This window comes from Oncorhynchus masou, chromosome 33 (assembly GCF_036934945.1).
Source record: "Oncorhynchus masou masou isolate Uvic2021 chromosome 33, UVic_Omas_1.1, whole genome shotgun sequence".
NCBI lineage: Eukaryota > Metazoa > Chordata > Actinopteri > Salmoniformes > Salmonidae > Oncorhynchus > Oncorhynchus masou.
In genome coordinates this window covers 22,796,830-22,818,897 of record NC_088244.1, presented here as the reverse complement: position 1 = coordinate 22,818,897, position 22,068 = coordinate 22,796,830, and the positions used below count along the sequence as shown (strand labels likewise).

The 22,068-nt window shown below is 41.9% G+C and overlaps 1 protein-coding gene across 1 annotated transcript; it reads right to left on the bottom strand.

The window, feature by feature from the left end:
* Nucleotides 1–509: 509 nt before the first annotated feature.
* Nucleotides 510–22,063, bottom strand: LOC135528042 (guanine nucleotide-binding protein G(s) subunit alpha-like). The gene is made up of 12 exons (XM_064956807.1): nt 20,718–22,063; nt 18,600–18,672; nt 12,530–12,584; nt 12,228–12,347; nt 7,015–7,112; nt 4,225–4,279; nt 3,956–4,029; nt 3,718–3,776; nt 3,315–3,435; nt 2,945–3,075; nt 2,642–2,709; nt 510–2,427 (listed from the first exon to the last, which is right to left on the bottom strand). Exons 1-12 carry the CDS (start codon nt 20,854–20,856, stop codon nt 2,281–2,283), a joined length of 1,140 nt encoding a protein of 379 aa, XP_064812879.1. The 5' UTR covers nt 20,857–22,063; the 3' UTR covers nt 510–2,280.
* Nucleotides 22,064–22,068: the final 5 nt, after the last annotated feature.

Here is a 22,068-nt window from a genome sequence, read left to right as displayed (position 1 = left end):
TTTGCATTCCCATCCACATTCAAATACTGCAGTTCTTATTCTCTTGTACTCCCCTAAGCTACATTCCTGACAAGAGAAAGACATTCAGCAACAATTGTCATGGTGTAGGTCAAGACCAAAATGCAAAAGACAAATACCCCAGAGATCTACGCACTAATAACATAAACCACAACTGTTTGTACGTGTACAAAAAAAGCTATGTGGTGAAGTAGAATGCCTGTGTCTGGGTTAAATGAGAAAATACATCGCCTTGGTTGGAAAACAACAGACTGAATTGAATACAGTCATGATGCATGCTATAGATTCAATCAAAAGTAGAATATAAGTGATGATAAAAGGTTAAAAGTAGTGAAGTAACAGTATAGGGCACTGTATGAGGAGATGAAGAGCTGTATAAGGACGGTGGACATGACTCAACACAGGGCTAGAGGCAGGTGAATGAGATGTGGTTTTATCTGGTGGAGGTTTGTCCTTGCCGTTGTGATTGTGTGTAAGGACAGGCCTCTTGCTGTCTGCACCAAAACAACTTTATTTTGCAGAGCTCCTCTTCTGAAAGTAGAAACCCATGTTTGATGTACATAATACATGAAAACTAGGGCACTGAAGTGAAAATGTAATACTGTACAGTCTGCCTCTGTTGTGGAACACTAGGAAGGACCCCAAAACAATACCATTTTTTGATGGTTGTTTTCTTTAGCAAAAGAAAATATTCATGTAGAAACAAGCAATGTTTTGCATTTGGATATTTTTCCATCACCCTTTACCTTAAAGCTAAAAATGGTAAATAAACACTCACCCTTCAAAATGTTGTTTGCAGAAGTCACTAATGAAATAAAACCTGAACAAAACCTAATTGAAAAGGATTTCAGTTCTAGCAATACGCACACTATATCAAGTGTACAATGTGTCTTTGATTCTAATAAAATACTTTTAAAAATCCATAAACATTTCATATATTTATCTTTCTTTTGGTATATGGATCCAAAAATAAGCATTTAAATCATAAAGGAGAGTTGGGGGAGAGAAAAAAAAATCTAATCTACGAATGGTTGTCCTCCTTCCCTGGATAGATGGGAGAAACTGGCCAAGCTATACAGCGCAGTATAACACCGACTTTAGCTCATTATACACGTACAGTCGTGATCAAGGCACAGGGATCTTCTATTTTTTCAATAAAGTTGTACAAAATAATACATTTTACAGTCTGTACAAGAATAATAGTTCAGCAGTAAAGTAAAGACAGACATACAAATAGCCTTGGAAGGAGGGGGTGGAGGGGGGTTGACCACATGAGTAAAGAATAGAATCCCATATCATTATCTTCTTCCTCTTTTTTTTTCCTTTTTTTTTAAATTTCAGGATTGCTTTTTTCTTTAAAAATAAAACAAAGAGCATTGCCAGTAAAGTAACAGTGCAGGGTATGAGGTGAGGTTAAGAGAGTGGACAGGGAGGAGGGGTGATGAAAGAGAGAGGGGGGCACAATGGCACAAAAGTTTACACAGACAAAACAACTGGAGACAGAAACAGGGCTGATCGGACTTCTATTCACTTATATGGTACTGTATATGTTTTTTGCACTCCGTTGAGTTCTGTGAACGTTGGCCTTTTTCCTCCCGCTGCTGTACAAACAAGGCAAAGTCATGTGACAATCCTGTGAGCGTCATGGTGTCCAAGCTCCACCAAATTGACAGATATTCCCCTCCCCCCATGCCCTGCCCACCACGATGCTTCTCTGGTTTATTGTCAGTCATCAATGTTGCTCCTAGTAGGTATCTTGGCTGTGAAGTCATTGAAAGCACTGAGCCAGTCAATCTGTGGCTGCAGACAGTAAGCAGCTAAGAGTCTGAGCTCACCGAGTCCAGGACCATGTAGTCGAGTAGAAGCGTGTCCTTTTTCAGAACAGCAAGCAGTTATCGGAGGGTACATTTGAGAGCAAGTGTGTCTAAGTGTGTGTGTCTCAAAATATAAACTAATGGTGTGAAAAAGAGAGAGTTCGGTGTTATGTCAGCGTGTATACGCTTGTGTGTGTGGTGAAATGGGTTCGAGTCCTGAGCACAGTGCTAAAGTGCAGTGGAGTTCAGCTGATCTGGCTTGGATGTATTCTGTGTTTTGCAGTATTTCAATAGTCTTTCCAGGTTACTCTGTAGCTCATATCTAGTTTGACTTCAGGAGTCCCCAAGAGTACACCGAGTTAGGAGCAGGTCGACAGGGGTGGGTTTCAGGGGGGTCAGGGAGAGACCGGAGGTGGAGGTTCAGAGTCTGTGTTGCAGCCCCCTCCCATCACAAGAGCTCGTACTGCCGAAGGTGCATCCTCTGAATGATGTCCCGACAGTCATTGAAGACCCGGCGGATGTTTTCCGTGTCAACGGCGCAGGTAAAATGGGGGTAACAATAGTGCCTGCCGTCTCCGCTGGCTGTGCTGATCCTCTGAAATCACACAGTGAAACACAAATACTACAACCATCAGGACATTATCCACTTGACTCAATAACAAATCTAACATGAAGACAATGCTAACATATCCAATACAAGCAAGTCATCTCATTTGGCATCTTTGGTTTTGATTGGATCCTATTTTGTAATCAATACCATAAGATTCTATATAACATTAGCAGGGGAAACATTGTATTTCTGCACTTACCAGGAACTCATCTCGTATGAAGTACTTTGCCCTCGTGACGCGTGGATCCTCCCCTAGTTCTGGTGTTGCTATAGAATAGCAAGTGACTGATGAGTGTTATGATTTGATTCTAGTACACCATCACACATTTTCAGTGTCACTAATCGCTATGATGATTACTTATCAGCCACAGGAAAGAACATTCAAGAGCCATCTACCGTGGTAAAAAGCAGAAGCACTGTGTGTGCGCACCGTGTGTGTCGATGTGTGCGCACCGTGTGTGTGTGTACAGTAAACATCCAGTCAAGTGTGACAACTTCTCACCATCATCCGGTGTGGTGTAGCGTGCAAACTCTGGGAAGTACTCTTCAATTTTTGATTTCCCAGCCAACACCTTCTCTGCTAGCAGGTCCTGTTTGTTGAGGAATAGGATGACAGAAATGGTCCGCAGCCACCTAAAAATAGAAACCCACACACAGAGAGGCTGGCTAAATACACTGGTAACAACAGGCTAAATACACTGGTAACAACAGGCTAAATACACTGGTAACAAGCTGTCAGTGGTCATTTACGGCTAGCAAATTGTACATTATTATGATGAGAGTATTTCAATAAAACAGAGGAATAGAATAAAACTCCATTGATTCCATAAATATTTGTGGGGAGGGGGTGTCATGGGTTGTGCTTGTGTCACCTGTTGTTCCAGATGTTCTTGAATAGATTTAGAGCCTCCTGCAAACGGTTGGTCTGATTGTCCTCCCGGATCACCATGTTGTAGCTGCTACTGGCCACCACGAAAATAATGGCTGTTACATCTGTGAGGAAGACAGAGGGAGGAGGGACTCAGACAACCTGGTTTTGTTAAGCGAAATCAATGGCACAATCAAAAGGCAATTAGCTTTAAGGCTAAGGCCGAAACACACAGTAATGGCAGAAAAAGCAAAAGGGGATAAAATACAGGAAACCTGTAGTGGAACAGGGCTACAGACTATGGAGGACCCGTCTAGAACCCCCCAAAAAGTATCAATGAGAACGAATTGTGTTTGTGAGTGATTCTCTATTGGGTTGGCCAGATAAAATGGCAACACAAATGTTACCGTTAAAGCACTGGATCCATTTCCGACGTTCATCCCTTTGACCACCAACGTCAAACATGCTGTAGAAGAGATGTCAGTGCGATAAATATACCACACGCTACGACCTTGTGGCGTAGTAATGAATCACATGTAAGTTGCACTGTGTGGACTCATACACGTCTAAATGACTGAGTTGGAGGTTGATCTTCAGGTATAGTACTAATAACCAAATCGGAAGATAATCCTGGGTTATACTCACTGAAAATTGACTTTGTCCACCTGAAATCTGGTCTCAAAGATCCCAGAGGTGAGCACTCTGCATCTCAGTAGGTCCTGAGAGAAAGACGGGAGTCATTCATCTGTTATATTTCATCAATATTATGAAAGGAAGTTGATGGAGGACAGTAGGGATTGTGTATCAAATGGAGGACGTTGGACAAAAGTAGTGCACTATAGAGGGGATAGGGTGCCATTTGAGATGTATCCTGGGCCTCTGATGATGGTGGCATTGAGACTACGGAAAGTCACCTGATCAGTGGGAGTGTAGTCACTCCGTTTCACAATGTCAATCTTGTCTAGAAAGCTGAGGAGAGAAAAAAAAAAACAGATTTAGAAGGATGGCCAGGACAGGACAAAATGGCTGAATTCAGTCAGCAGGGGCAGTGAAAAAGCATGATGGTGAGCTTGTCTTGGTTTGTGGACAGGTAGAGACCACTAAGCTCAATAGAATTATATACCCCTGTGTGTCGCCAACTGTTTTGTAGCAGGGAGGGACTGACCTATGGTAAGCCATCGCTCCTTCCTCTTTGGAGGACGACTTAGTTTCTTTCTAAGACTTGACAAGTGACTCAGCTAACTAAATAAGCAGCCAGTTAGTAACATCCCAGGGACCAGTGTCCGTCCAGGAACAAGGCGGTTGAGAGAAACATCAACATAGACATCATTGGTACAGACACTTAGAGCTGAGAGGAATAGCAATCGTTCTGGAGTCATACTGACTTTGAGACTAATGTCCAATTCCATGACATACACTGAGTATACCAAACATTAGGAACACCTTTCCTAATATTGAGTTGCACCCATGCTGACTCCAATATTTCCCAAAGTTGTGGGAAGCATTTGGCTGGATATCCTTTGTGTTGTGGACCATTCTTGATACACACAGAAAACTGTTGAGTGTGGAAAAACTCAACACACATACAGAATCCAAGTTTCAATTGTCTCAAGGTAAAAAAAAAACAACCTTATTTAACCGGTCTCCTCCCCGTCAACTACACTGATTGAAGTGGATTTAACAAGTCACATCAATAATGGATCATAGCTTTCATGTGGATTCACCTGGTCAGTCTGTCATGGAAAGAGCAGGTGTTCTTGTCTTAATATAGTTTACAGCTGTTTTACTTGGGTTTAAACAGTACCTACAGAGTGTCTAATACAACTGAACGCCACAAACTGTACCAACAGTGTGTGACAGCTGAATGCCGGTCTCCCAAGCATACTGAACACAGAGGAATGCCGAGCCTCTGGATAACCAGGAATGTAACACAGAGGGGTGAAATGTGACAGGTCTAAGTACAGGTAAGACATGGCAGGAATGAGTCGGCACTCACTGGGAGAGACAAAGGGACTAGGAGAAACACACAGAGATTATGTGAGTGTGTATGCGCTCAGGTGCATTTACCATTCTTTGTTATGGCAACAAAGATGGCCAGAGATAACTATGCAGACTTCAGAAGAACACAGGTGGGGAGATGAACTCTTACTTTTCCTTTCCTACACATTACTGAAGAATGTTGTAAAAGTTAGAACTGTAAACTCTCCTTTCACAAGGGTTCACACTCACAAACCTGACCTAGCCCATCAGCCTGAACCCAAACAGACATATACACATCTCTAAATTAGTCTCTGGCACTGGGAGATTGAATGAGTGTATTAGAGTGAGTGGGAAGGATAGAGAGAGAGTGGGAGGGTGATAGAGATTAAGGTAGGAAAGGCGTAGAGAGAGATGGAAGAAAGAGAGGGAGGGTGATAGGTAGGAAGGAAATGGTGAGAAAGACAGAAAGTGTGTGCATGTGTGTGTGAAAGAGAGAGAGGGGGAGAGAGAAAGAGTAGTCTGACATTACAGAGCAGATTCAAAAATAGCTCCCTAGTGCCCTGGCCTCCACCATGGTTACCATGGAGACAGAACCACAGGCTCTATAAATAGACTATCAACTCAAAATCTTGTGTGACTGGAGTAGGGCCTGAGAGGGGAGAAAGAAAAAGAGGGAGAGAACCAGAGAAAAAATGAGGGAGCAAGAGATTGAGAAAGATGGACTGGGAGAGAGGAAGTGGGAGGGAGAGAGCAGGAGAGAGGTATTGAGAGAGGGAGTGGGAAAGAGTGAGAGAGAGGGAGGGAACAAAAGACTGGACCATCTGAACTACCTGAAGGGGTTGACCTAGACTGTTAAGTAACACAATCAAATAAACAGCCCTCTTCAAACCTTAGCACAATATGCTTTTTTTATACAATCAGCTCAAATCAAATACCACTATAACAGACTTTGAGGCTCCAGTCACTGTGGTTTACTTCCCCCTCCTCCCCTGTTCCCCTCCACCCATCCAACCGTGGGTGAAATCTCTCTCTCTCCCTTTTTATGACTCAGGACCTACCATTTTTGGTCCCCGTTGCTGCAAATATCCTACATCACAGAAGCGGAGCCACACAACAGTTGGAAAAAAAAGCAGAGGAAGAGAAGGAGAGGAAGAGAATGTGTGCGAGAGAGTGTGGTGCGAGAGAGTACGAGGGACAGCGTGCCAGAGAGATAGAAAGAGAGCAAGAGAAAGAAAGTGAGGAGAGAGAGCGAGAGAGTGAAAGAGAGAGACACATAGCCAGAGGTGGCAGTGTTGATGCAGAAAGCTCTGGTGATGTCATACTGTTGTGTGTGTGCACAGACACGATGAGGAGCTGCGGAGGAAGAGCATGAGCTCAAGATGACTTCCATGACACAGAGCTCCACTACCACACATAATTTTCAGGCAGAATACTTGCCTGTTATCTTGCCATTGAAAATCAGAATGGGTCTCTCTAGGAAATTGCTTTTTACAATAAAGTTTTGATGAGATTAAATACATTTTAGATTTGGGGTTTACAAACTTTAGCTGGTATTTTATCCGCCTGCTAAATCTGAGCATGCCAGCCTTGAACTACAGTCCCATGTGTGCCCCTAATCGTTGGCTTAGAGTGTTTGTTTCCAACAACACAGGCCTGTACAAGGGCACTGTAGCTATTCAAGACAGTTGGTCCCCTCTCGGCGGTGCAGTGCAGTGCATACTTACTACTGCGCACAGTCGATCAGCTGGTACTCATTGGATCTCTCAAAACACGCCCTCACGCCCTCATCCTGCCAGAGAGTCTTTGCATTTTCATAAAACTCCTGAGAGAGAGAGAGATATAAGGAGAGAGAGTGAATGAAAGAAGAGGGGCAGTGGAAGAGAGAAAGAGGATGCAATTAATTCACATGGTACAATAACAATACATCGACTAAATTAAAGCAAGTAGAAAAGGAGGACACTGCCCATCATCCATGTCATGATTGAGGGCACTGATGTGCCACATCTTTTTTTACATTCCAATGGGGCAGCACACCTATTAGGGATCTAGCATTTATTGACAGGTGTGGATTTCCACAGGTTCTGTGGCCAGTGAGGGTAACTACCAAGGGGAGTTTCAATATAAGAAAAAACAAAGTGGCACGGTAAGGTTGATGAAATTAAAGAATGTGCCTTTAAATATGAAAAAAATAATGAAAAAACAAGGCATGTTTTTACAACCTTTTCAAAATTTCCTTTAATGAGGAGAAATAAAGAGGACATATGGTCGACAGGCTAGGGAGGGTCAGTTGACTCATAATCATGTCAAAATCTCATAACATTGAATGAATCATATTTCATTACATTCATTGAGCAAACAAAAGCTGTGCGGGTGTCATGATTCCAGTCAACTGGCATATCTAAAGGCCAATCTGTTACTTCCTTGTTTGATATCTGTTGCATAAAGTGGGAATGTCCACATAGCTTATTAAAGGACCAGAGTGACCACCCCATGGACAACATCCAAAGGGCTAAAAAAAAAATCACATAGAAAGGCAGATATACTCATCATCTCCCTCCATCGCCTTCCATTTGGAGCATGAAACAAGAAACCCTGTCATGTATAAAACAACATCTTCTGGACAACTGGACCTTTGTGGAACAATGCATCTGCACACACTTCCATTACATTTAGGTTTGCTGTCCTATATATTTGTCCCACCGTTCGGCTGGCTTGGGTTACATGAAGAGTTATACAAATCCCTTCATCCACTCCATAAAAAAGAGCCCTCATCATGTGTCTTAGTAACAGAGTCCTCCTTTATCATCAGTCATGCGCTTAAGAAAAAAAATAAAAACGGCTCTCTAGGAACTGCTCATTGCATTACAGCAGCCGACCCAGAATCCTTTGGGGCTACAACTCAATGCTAGATTGTTTCTCTCTGCTCACTGGCTTGTCTGATCTTAGTTTTTTCCATATTCATTTCCATTTCATCCTTTGGTATGGCCTTTTTTCAAATACACAAAGGCTTGTGTTGTTTTGCTAAGCATATCACAGGGAGTTTGATCTTGCTTTAAGTATTTGTTTTTTAAAGCAACTGGTTGCCTTTTCATGGTTAATAAACAACCATCTATTACGTTCTGCACATGATCATGTGCTATGTAAAATGCATCTGAATGGGAATGTCCCCTCTGGTATTCTAACTATGGTCAACTCCACTACAAAAGCATCATGTAGCCAGAGACAGGATAAGGAAGTGAGGAGCCGGGTAGCTTTGAATTTGAGACAAATTTACATTTTAGTGGCGTTAAGAATAACAACCTATAAAGCAGAGGTCGGCAATGGGCCGAAACCATTCTAATCAGTCGATTAATCAGCAGAAAACAAATCCCACAACAACGCATTTAAACATGACATGAACAGCCCAGACCATAGATATCCATACAAACGTCCCACACCTTTTCCTTTTCCTCACCGTCTGTTTTTTCTACCTGTACTCTGAGATTAGGTGACCAGTAGAACCGGTTCCCCCTCAGCCCTGGGGGGTGCCAGAGAGGAAGCAGGGAGAGAGAGGGAGGGAGGCTTTGCCAACAGTATTACACTGTCTGACCTTCGAGTCATTCAACTCTCCTCCATTAGGAACGAAATCGCAGACATTCAAAAACCACAGAGCAAGACAGCAGTCAATCATATCCCTTTCACATGTAGGCCTACACACCCAAACTCAGAGAGAGAGAGATGTTATGGCAGGTGTGCTAGGCCCAGAAAAAGGACATGGCAATCTTCAATGACAGTCAACCGCGCAATGATAGAGAAGCAACTATTCAACTGTAATAGTTAATATTCTTTCAGCCAAAGACTCATAAGGGGATCTAAATTAAAGCATAATAACAGCTAAAAATATGTTTTCATTTTGTTGAGTGACAACATGTCATCTGTTCTAGAATTATCTCTAGGACACTATGGGCCCTATTCAATAAAAAAAAAACATTAACAAGGTTTTTGTGATCAATATAAAACAAAGTTATTGGATGCACTTATAAATCCATTATAGATTCAATGGATTATGTTTATCCAGAAACTTGGTACCTGCTTAGCTTGAATAGAGTCCTATGTCCCTCCCAGCCAAGTCCTAACAGCCTGACAACTACCAGCAAGCACCCTGTTGTTCAGATGGGCATCCCAGTGTGACACAAAAACATGTGGGTACCAGAGAGAGGTATTTAATGGTGTTACAGGCACAATCAGTGTAAACCAGTGGTACTCGGAGACCTCCAGGCCTTCCCTCAGGGCAGTCAATTAGCTAACAGGCATCGCAGAGGCCCTACTCGCTAATTTGGCATTTTATTTTACCTTTATTTAACTAGGCAAGTCAGTTAAGAACTATTTTCAATGACGGCCTAGGAACAGTGGGTTAACGGCCTTGTTCAAGAGCAGAACGACAGAGTTTTACCTTGTCAGCTCAGGGATTCGATCTGCAACCTTTCGGTTACTTGTCCAACGCTCTAACCACTAGGCTACCTGCCGCCCCATCAATTACTATACTGTACCACAACCCACAGAGATACTAGTACCATGAGGCTTGCACCTGCAACAGAGACTACTGGATGGTCATTCCAAAGGGAACATATACAGTACCAGTCAAAAGTTTGGACACACCTAATCATTCCAGGGTTTTCCTTTATTTTTACTATTTTCTACATTGTAGAACAATGGTGAAGACATCAATACTACGAAATAACACATATGGAATCATGTAGTAACCAAAAAAGTGCTAAACAAATCAAAATATATTTTATATTTGAGATTCTTCAACGTAGCCACCCTTCGCCTTGGCAGCTTTGCACACTCTTGGCATTCTCTCAACCAGCTTCATGAGGTAGTCACCTGGAATGCATTTCAGTTAACAGGTGTGCCTTATTAAAAGTTCATTTGTGGAATTTCTTTCCTTCTTAATGCGTTTGAGCCAATCAGTTGTGTTATGACAAAGTAGGGTTGGGTGGTATACAGAAGATAGCCCTATTTGGCAAGAACAGCTCAAATAAGCAAAGAGAAACAACAGTCCATCATTACTTAAAGACATGTAGTCAGTCAATCTGGAAAATTTAAAGAGCTTTGAAAGTTTCAAGTGCAGTCGCAAAAACCATCAAGTGCTTTGATGAAACTGGCTCTCATGAGGACTGCCACAGGAAAGGAAGACCCAGAGTTACCTCTTGCTGCAGAGGATACGTTCATTAGAGTTAACTGCACCTCAGATTGCAGCTCAAATAAATGTGTCATATGGAGTTCAAGTAACAGACAAATCTCAACATCAACTGTTCAGAGGAGACTGTGTGAATCAGGCCTTCATGGTCAAATTGCTGCAAAGAAACCACTACTAAAAGGACACCAATAATAAGAAGAGACTTGCTTGGGACAAGAAACACAAGAAATGGACGATTAGACCTGTGGAAATCTGTCCTTTGGTCCGAGTCCAAATTTGAGATTTTTGGTTCTAACAACTGTGTCTTTGTGAGACGCAGAGTAGTTGAACGGATGATCTTCACATGTGTGGTTCCCACCGTGAAGCATGGAGGAGGAGGTGTGATGTTGTGGTGGTGCTTTGCTGGTGACACGGTCAGAGATTTATTTAGAATTCAAGACACACTTAACCAGCATGGCTACCACAGCATTCTGCAGCGATACACCATTCCCATCTGGTTTGCACTTAGTGGGACTATCATTTGTTTTTCAACAGGACAATGACCAAAAACACACCTCCAGGCTGTGTAATGGCTATTTGACCAAGGAGAATGATGGAGTGCTGTATCAGTGTCACATCTATTCCTGCTCCTCCCCTCCGGCGTTCGACGTCGCTGGTTTACTAACCAGCAGTGCTGGGAACCATCATCACGCACACCTGGTATTCATCATTATGCGCACCTGCGCTTCATCACTAGGCACACCTGGACTCCATTACTTCACTCATTACCTCCCCTTTATCTGGCACTCACTTAGGTTCTTTCCCCAGGCAGTATTGTTTTCTGTAATTCATGTCTAGATGCTACTCCTACGTTGTATCATTCCATGTTTCTTGTTAAATTAAATTTACCACATGCACCTGCTTCTTGACTCCCAGCATCTACGTTACAATCAGATGACCTGGCCACCACAATCACCCGACCTCAACCAAATTGAGATGGTTTGGGAAGAGTCAGACCGCAGAGTGAAGGAAAAGCAGCCAACAAGTGCTCAGCATATGGGGGAACTCCTTCAAGACTGTTGGAAATGCATTCCTCATGAAGCTGGTTGAGAGAATGCCAAGAGTTGCAAAGCTGTCATCAAGGCAAAGGGTGGCTACTTTGAAGAATCTAAAATCTAAAATGTATTTTCATTTGTTTAACACTTTTTTGGTTATTACATGATTCCATATATTTTGATGTCTTCAATATTATTTTACAATGTAGGAAATAGTTAAAATAAAGAAAAACTCTTGAATGAGTAGGTGTGTCCAAACTTTTTCCTGGTACTGTACAAATGCTCACTCACACAGGTGTGTACATACATTAGAGTTCAACCGATATATTGGTTCACTAATATTAAAAATCGGCATATCAGTATCGGCCGATAATTCAACCGATATTAAATAAATATGATGAAAAAAGGGACTCTCATGCTTACCTGAGCACTTGCGGCCATTCTCAGTAAGTATCATTAATTTTACAATGTAGGAAATGAACATTTGAAGCATATTTTCTTGACCAATTGCTGTCTTAGATGGCAATTTCTGAGAATTCCATGTGTAAAAATTTTACTTTTTAATTTCCCCGGCGCGTCAAACAGTATATTGGCAGATATCTAGTTATCGGTACGTTTTGTCCCCTCAAATCATATTGATCTGGCTCTAACATATGTTAATGCAAAGACAATGTCTATCTATAATGATTTGTGTGTGTGGTAGAAACATTGTCATACTCACAGATGTGAATTCAAAGTCCTTCTGATTGACTAGGTTGAGGACGTATTGGATTCGGTATTGGTTGTGTTGATTGGCGAGCTGAACGGGAGGCGTCAGTGTACTCATAGCTGCTACTATGGTCTAAAGAGCGACACAAACAAACACATTCAATACAAATCAAGTGACAACACAGGATTGTCTTGGGGTATAAAATATTCTATGATAAAATATTAATGATTCATGCTTAGCTGTTATTCTTAGCTGTTATTCTCCATAGTATCTACCTACAGAGACATGAACAAAGATTCAAACCAAATACTCACCTCAATAGCTTCTTTAATATTATTCTTGATATCATGAATTTTCTGCTTCTTCTCTCTGCAAAAAAACAAAAAGCTCAAACTCAATCATCCATGTTGTAATTTATTATTATTTTTTTTTTAAATATCATTGACATACACAACAGATATGCTGATGATACAGCAAACAAAAAACAAACATGTATGTAGATAATTGTCCAACAGCTGGCATACATGCACAATTTCCCAATATCATTCCTATCATTCCTTCTGAACCTGACAATGTTTATGACTGTGACACATACATCTTCAACTATGTGAAACTCATATCTTTAACAGGTCCCAGTCTCCCAGTGCCTACATTGGACTTTAATGAAAATGCTCTACCTGCCATGATAACTACAAATAATCAGACGTCAAACATCATCCCACCTTAAAGAGTAGTAACTGAGCTGCAACAACCCATCAGTAGACGACAGTATCAGCTATCAAGTCAAATGCAATGGAGTTTAACAAGCAAAGGTGGAGTGTGCCAAACTGTAGGCTACGGGAAGCAACAGTGAGTGTCCTCCAACTGTCTCCAAATCTTTTTTCTGATTCAGATAATGCAAAGAGAGATGTATTTTGTAGCGGGAAACATTTCACTAAGTTGAACACTGCCACTGATGTTTAGTTTATCCCAAGAACACAAACTGCATTTAAGTAGAGTAAGAGAGTCAATGTGTGTCAGAGAATGAGGTACATCAATAGAAAGAGAGAGAAATGGAAAGAAAAATAATGACAGAATAGGAAACAGCCAGCAGGAGGGCTTGTATCCCACACAGACACAGCCTCTAGTTTATTGGCTTGAGGTAGATTGAGAAGGCCCTGCTTTCATTTTCAACAAGATAGTCACTTTGTTTTTTAAATCACATGGTTCTTACAAAGTAGTGTGTGTGCGCACTTGTATGTGATTGTGTGTGTGTACATGTGTGTGTGTGGAGAGAGAATACGCAATATCTATATATATTTCTATATATTATCCACCCACCCACCCACACACCCACCCACACACCCACACACCCACACAGTGGGGCAGAAAAGTATTTAGTCAGCCACCAATTGTGTAAGTTCTCCCACTTAAAAATATAAGAGAGGCCTGTCATTTTCATCATAGGTACACTTCAACTATGACAGACAAAATGAGAAGAAAAAAAATCCAGAAAATCACATTGTAGGATTTTTAATGAATTTATTTGCAAATTATGGTGGAAAATAAGTATTTGGTCACCTACAAACAAGCAAGATTTCTGTCTCTCACAGACCTGTAACTTCTTCTTTAAGAGGCTCCTCTGTCCTCCACTTGTTACCTGTATTAATGGCACCTGTTTGAACTTGTTATCAGTATAAAAGACACCTGTCCACAACCTCAAACAGTCACACTCCAAACTCCACTATGGCCAAGACCAAAGAGCTGTCAAAGGACACCAGAAACAAAATTGTAGACCTGCACCAGGCTGGGAAGACTGAATCTGCAATAGGTAAGCAGCTTGGTTTGAAGAAATCAACTATGGGAGCAATTATTAGGAAATGGAAGACATACAAGACCACTGATAATCTCCCACGATCTGGGGCTCCACTCAAGATCTCACCCCGTGGGGTCAAAATGATCACAAGAACGGTGAGCAAAAATCCCAGAACCACACGGAGGGACCTAGTGAATGACCTGCAGAGAGCTGGGACCAAAGTAACAAAGCCTACCATCAGTACCACATTATGCCGCCAGGGACTCAAATCCTGCAGTGCCAGACGTGTACCCCTGCTTAAGCCAGTACATGTCCAGGCCCATCTGAAGTTTGCTATAGAACATTTGGATGATCCAGAAGAAGATTGGGAGAATGTCACATGGTCAGATGAAACCAAAATAGAACTTTTTGGTAAAAACTCAACTCGTCATGTTTGGAGGACAAAGAATGCTGAGTTGCATCCAAAGAACACCATACCTACTGTGAAGCATGGGGGTGGAAACATCATGCTTTGGGGCTGTTTTTCTGCAAAGGGACCAGGATGACTGATCCGTGTAAAGGAAAGAATGAATGGGGCCATGTATCGTGAGATTTTGAGTGAAGACCTCCTTCCATCAGCAAGGGCATTGACGATGAAACGTGGCTGGGTCTTTCAGCATGACAATGATCCCAAACACACCGCCCGGGCAATGGAGGAGTGGCTTCGTAAGAAGCATTTCAAGGTCCTGAAGTGGCCTAGCCAGTCTCCAGATCTCAACCCCATAGAAAATCTTTGGAGGGAGTTGAAAGTCTGTGTTGCCCAGCAACAGCCCCAAAACATCACTGCTCTAGAGGAGATCTGCATGGAGGAATGGGCCAAAATACCAGCAACAGTGTGTAAAAACCTTGTGAAGACTTAGAGAAAAAGTTTGACCTCTGTCATTGCCAACAAAGTGTATATAACGTATTGAGATAAACTTTTGTTATTGACCAAATACTTATTTCCCACCATAATTTGCAAATAAATTCATTAAAAATCCTACAATGTGATTTTCTGGATTTTTTCCCCTCATTTTATCTGTCATAGTTGAAGTGTACCTATGATGAAAATGACAGGCCTCTCTCATATTTTTAAGTGGGAGAACTTGCACAATTGGTGGCTGACTAAATACTTTTTTGCCCCACTGTATATGAAGAAAGCATGTGTGATGATATACAGTGCCTTGCGAAAGTATTCGGCCCCCTTGAACTTTGCGACCTTTTGCCACATTTCAAGGCTTCAAACATAAAGATATAAAACTGTATTTTTTTGTGAAGAATCAACAACAAGTGGGACACAATCATGAAGTGGAACAACATTTATTGGATATTTCAAACTTTTTTAACAAATCAAAAACTGAAAAATTGGGCGTGCAAAATTATTCAGCCCCTTTACTTTCAGTGCAGCAAACTCTCTCCAGAAGTTCAGTTAGGATCTCTGAATGATCCAATGTTGACCTAAATTACTAATGATGATAAATACAATCCACCTGTGTGTAATCAAGTCTTCGTATAAATGCACCTGCACTGTGATAGTCTCAGAGGTCCGTTAAAAGCGCAGAGAGCATCATGAAGAACAAGGAACACACCAGGCAGGTCCGAGATACTATTGTGAAGAAGTTTAAAGCCGGATTTGGATACAAAAAGATTTCCCAAGCTTTAAACATCCCAAGGAGCACTGTGCAAGCGATAATATTGAAATGGAAGGAGTATCAGACCACTGCAAATCTACCAAGACCTGGCCGTCCCTCTAAACTTTCAGCTCATACAAGGAGAAGCCTGATCAGAGATGCAGCCAAGAGGCCCATGATCACTCTGGATGAACTGCAGAGATCAACAGCTGAGGTGGGAGACTCTGTCCATAGGACAACAATCAGTCGTATATTGCACAAATCTGGCCTTTATGGAAGAGTGGCAAGAAGAAAGCCATTTCTTAAAGATATCCATAAAAAGTGTCATTTAAAGTTTACCACAAGCCACCTGGGAGACACACCAAACAGGTGGAAGAAGGTGCTCTGGTCAGATGAAACCAAAATTGAACTTTTTGGCAACAATGCAAAACGTTATGTTTGGCGTAAAAGCAACACAGCTCATCACCCTGAACAAACCATCTCCACTGTCAAACATGGTGGTGGCAGCATCAAGGTTTGGGCCTGCTTTTCTTCAGCAGGGACAGGGAAGATGGTTAAAATTGATGGGAAGATGGATGGAGCCAAATACAGGACCATTCTGGAAGAAAACCTGATGGAGTCTGCAAAAGACCTGAGACTGGGACGGAGATTTGTCTTCCAACAAGACAATGATCCAAAACATAAAGCAAACTCTACAATGGAATGGTTCAAAAATAAACATCTCCAGGTGTTAGAATGGCCAAGTCAAAGTCCAGACCTGAATCCAATCGAGAATCTGTGGAAAGAACTGAAAACTGCTGTTCACAAATGCTCTCCATCCAACCTCACTGAGCTCGAGCTGTTTTGCAAGGAGGAATGGGAAAAAATTTCAGTCTCTCGATGTGCAAAACTGATAAAGACATACCCCAAGCGACTTACAGCTCTAATCGCAGCAAAAGGTGGTGCTACAGAGTATTAACTTAAGGGGACTGAATAATTTTGCACGCCCAATTTTTCAGTTTTTGATTTGTTAAAAAAGTTTGAAATATCCAATAAATGTTGTTCCACTTCATGAAGTGTCCCACTTGTTGTTGATTCTTCACAAAAAAATACAGTTTTATATCTTTATGTTTGAAGCCTGAAATGTGGCAAAAGGTCGCAAAGTTCAAGGGGGCCGAATACTTTCGCAAGGCACTGTATATCCTTTCCTAATCTAAGAAGATAAAATATAATTGGTCCAGTGTTTCACAAAGGCCTGGAACCTTATCAATGGACGTTACTGAATGCAAAAACAACATACTTCAGGATTTAGGGAATCTACCAAAAACCTCCAGCAATTCCTTATCTTCCTTTTCCTTGTACAGTATATGTTCCTCCAGGACTGACTAAAAAACATTGCTGAGAAGTCAGACACACTGCCCTGCATCCATTTGCTAATGCAATCCTTAAGTTTAAGAGATACACAGTACAGCTAAATTATCACACAGACACAACCAACTAATCAATGAATGTCTGAAATGTCTAGGATGTGACCATGTGATGAGTCTGAGCATATTCACACACACAAGATAGAGCGCTGCAGTTGTAAGTGTTGTAGAGTCACGAGATGGGTCACACACAGCTGGGGGCCTTAGATGCTGATGTGCTTGTCTAACACAAGCCACTCACACCCAACCAGTGCCTGAACCTCCAAACCTAACCTCACAAACTGGAGATTAAACCATAACCCACCAATGCACAGATTCCTGGACCAACACCAGATTCAGGCCTAAACCCCCAACCAACCTACTCGCCTGAGCCTAAACCTCCAACAACCAACACACCAGGGCCTTGAAGCACCGATCTCCTAACAACGCCAAAGGGCCTTGAAGCACCCGTCACCAAACAACGCCAAAGGGCCTTGAAGCACCCATCACCAAACAATGCACTAGGGCCTTGAAGCACCCGTCACCAAACAATGCACTAGGGCCTTGAAGCACCCGTCACCAAACAATGCACTAGGGCCTTGAAGCACCCGTCACCAAACAATGCACTAGGGCCTTGAAGCACCCGTCACCCAAACAATGCACTAGGGCCTTGAAGCACCCGTCACCAACCAATGCACTAGGGCCTTGAAGCACCCGTCACCAAACAATGCACTAGGGCCTTGAAGCACCCGTCACCAACCAATGCACTAGGGCCTTGAAGCACCTGTCACCAAACAATGCACTAAGGCCTTGAAGCACCTGTCACCAAACAATGCACTAAGGCCTTGAAGCACCTGTCACCAACCAATGCACTAGGGCCTTGAAGCACCTGTCACCAAACAATGCACTAGGGCCTTGAAGCACCTGTCACCAAACAATGCACTAGGGCCTTGAAGCACCTGTCACCAAACAATGCACTAGGGCCTTGAAGCACCCGTCACCAAACAATGCACTAGGGCCTTGAAGCACCCGTCACCAACCAATGCACTAGGGCCTTGAAGCACCCGTCACCAACCAATGCACTAGGGCCTTGAAGCACCTGTCACCAACCAATGCACTAGGGCCTTGAAGCACCCGTCACCAACCAATGCACCAGGGCCTTGAAGCACCCTTCACCAACCAACGCACCAGGGCCTTGAACCCCACAGTATTTGTTTCTGAAGGAAGTTTAAATCCTCATCTTTACATCTGTCCATACAATCAGACTAATAATTCTTAAATCGAAATCTAAGACTTCACAGTAAAAACTAGGCGAGACACCTAGACAGTACATTATAGTGGCTATTGAACTGAGGGATACCATCAATTGTTACTAGCCTCTCATCATGTGCTGTGCACAGGTGAATCTAATGTGTTTTCTACAATTCAGGTATTGCAAGACCAATACATTTTGGTTCCTTTGAGATTACTCCCCATCACTCTGCTTGTAAAGTCTCAAAGCCTGATCTATATTCACAGTTGTAGAGCATAGTCTGGAGAAGGAAACCATACTTACTCTGCATTGAAGCCATTCACATGGAGGATTCGCATCTGTTTCACTATGGTGCTCTTCCCTGACTCACCAGCCCCTGTGGGTGGGGGGGAAGAGATGGTTCGAATTATTTCATGGAGTATTAAGAAATGCCCTACCCTGACAGCCAACAGAGACGGCCTTTTGGAATGTGATGCTCAGAAGTCATCTACAAAAAAAAATTATTGTAAAGAGAGACACGTTCAAAGTTATAGTTCAGCACTTCAAACCTGTGAAATAAACATTAGGAATTATTCTAATTGAAATGGGTTATTATGCCACTTGACCGAGGTCTCACTCAGCACCAGTAGAGGCCAGGATTTGGAGGAAGTTGCCCTTAACCTCTGATCTAGGGTCAGATCATAGAGAATGTTAAGAGGCCTCTAGTGGCCAAAAGGCCTTTTTAGCATGGGCAGCGCCATTGAGGGCTTCCACCATTTTAATATGGTCAGTTGGGTGGAACTTCCAACTTCATTGGCTGATTCCTCCTGGTGTCCCTGTTATGTGTAACCAGGTCATCAAGAGGCATCAGTTAATAGTGAAGAAGAAATTGACAACTTCTAAATGTATATAGCTTCAATGGCACTGCCCATGCCGTCAACGACGCCATAATGGCACGGATACAACGATGAGGCCTCTCTCTCTATGGGTCAGATATAGTTTTATCTTCCAGTTGGTTAAGGTCAGGATTTAAGTTTGATAAACTGATGTGGTAAGGGGCAACTTCTACCTTGAGCTTAAGATCACCTCTGTCCGAGTCAAACAACTTCAATAGTGGGAGGTTTGGTGAATCCACACATACAGTAAGATGTAAATGAATGGGTGCAATATCAACCTGTTGAAATCTACTAATACAATAGTATTACCAGCTTCACTTATAACCAGGGATGTAATGGTAACACAAAGTAACACGTAAAACCTATCAAGTCTGATTTATTTTCAATTGGCTAGTTTAGGTGTGTGGACATCCCCGTGTGAAAATAACTAAGGAAGTTCTTCATCACAGATCCATTCGAATGCCTGATTCACACTATAGGGGCAACCTAAACTGGACTGTGTTGGCTCTGATATTGTCTTTTCACACCGTTCTTTCCAGCACAGTTCTCGTGGTGGATGCATAAGTAGGCTAGCTCAGTACAGCTTGGTTTGAACCTATAGTGTGAATCAAGCATAAAGGTGTCAACAATACACACGTCATTGTCAAATCAAATAGATGACTGTAATGATGAAAGTGAAAATCTTCTTTCTCATAGCAGTGATCTCAAATGTTACGAGCTTATCATGGTTGGTTCATGGTCGGATGTTTCTCCATCAACACTGTCCAACAAAATTCTTACTCACAAATAGGCCAACATCTGACAACTTGCCAATGGCACACACAACAAAACGTGTCATATCATATAGAAGTGCAAAGAGCACAGTGCTATATCTAAAGCAGCATTGTAATAAAGCTTTTGTTATGGTTAAATGTGAGTTCTGTTCCGCTTTCTCTAGTTACCACAACTTCCTCTCCAACAGAAATACCGCTATGTCATTCAATACACTAGGCATCAGGCAAATTCTAATAAAATATTAGAATTAAGAGAGGACATTTTGACTGCTTTTACATGATAACAGTACCATGAGTACAGAAGTGTCAGTGGTAGAAATGTTCACCATTCATTAATTCACACATAGGCCTGTATATTTAAAGGTGGGCCTATGAATTTGAAAGTTGTCAAGCAGCTAGTAGTTCTGAAAACAAACCCACAACACACATGCAGAGCCTCAACACCCATGTTTGATGTAGATTAGGCACGAGCTGTTACAATCACACAGGCTCAAGACTAAATGTATCAAATGTGAAGAAACAATAACAATGTAACAATAAGTAGACTTCAATTATGTTAGAGAATCAAGTCTAACTGATACCCAACTTAAACGTCATACCAGCAACCATGTCACATATGAAAAAGTTCAATGAGACTAGAGTGTAAGAGGAAGGCCTACAGAGACAACAATATCCTATATCACAACATCAAATAGTGTGCCATATAGGAATAGAAACAATGTTGCCAATGAGGCCTTGCCTACAACACATCAGATTTCCTTCAACAAACTTACCCAAAAGTAGTAGCCTGTGAGTTGCTCTATATATCTGTTTGTCCTTCTGAAGTTGTTTCTCTATCTTTTTGTTTGCTTCTCTTTGTGACTTCTCCTCATTTCGCTGATCTTCAGTCTTGCTGTTGCCCAAACAACCCATCTTCCCGCAAGAAATAGGGTCCAGGGGAGGGGGAATGTGAAAAAAATAAATAAACAAACTATTCTAGATCCCTCTGTTGACCCACGGAATTGGGAATAATATTAACGACATGTATACAGTCTTGTTGTTTAGTGTTACGTCGAACTAATCCGTTTTAAAACGTTGTCCTACCGCGCTTGTAATTATGTGTACATAATGCGTATTTTCAGTAGATCTTGCTGTCAGAGGGTAGGAGACTGTTGATGACGACACCCAGGCCGCCCTCTCACTTGGTCAATTCTGTTAGGGTTTTCCTTCTTCACATATAGTTTTTATATACCGATATTGATGACCATCCACAGATGTTAAGGTTGATTGAGGCTTTTACCTCTTTCACATTCAATTGAGGAGGGGATAAATAGCTTATTTTCATCTCACGAACAGCCCGGGTCTCACGTCTCACTGTTGCCTGTGACAGGGACCCAAACTCGGCATGACACAGAAACTCGGCTGTACAATGACATGGATCTTTTTGGCAAAAGTTATAATAAACATATTTTGGGGAAAGGCGTATTTTCTGTGTATTTCCTTAAAACGGCATTTCTCTACGCATAGCCTATAGATAAACTAGATAAATAAAACTATATTAAGGCTACACTTAACGAACTACATGTGTAATATTTCCATTGCTTCCGTCTTCATTCAACTCCTTTTATATCCACAAGATGATCCTCGATCTAAACTGTGAGTCCGATTTTCAGTTTAGATCCCCGAAATAATAGAATTTTCCTGATTTTTCCCGTTTCTGTGATGGCTGTTCTTTGCTGGTTTTTTTTCTCAATCCAAAGGGCCTTCTCTGTCTTTTCTTTTGTTGCTGAAATGTGTACCCCTACTCACATCAGCAAGGTTCCTAATAGCGCTTTGATAGTCCCCAACACATTCTTAAATGGGTTCTGATTCTTCTAAACATGAAGAAAATACAAAAATCCTTCGAATGTTTCCAGTTTCTTGCACATTTCTTTTGAATTCGAATGGTAGGTAGAGCTTACATGTGCATATACATTCATAAATATAACGCGGATTGTAATAACACATTCCACTATGACGGCAGTTCCCTCCTGGGCTGGTCGTGGGAGATTAAACACGGGAATAACCAATTATTGAAGGTATTATTTTCCCCTTTTTCTCCGGGAATAGCACATTGAGATAGACAGAGCAGAATAGATGGGGAGG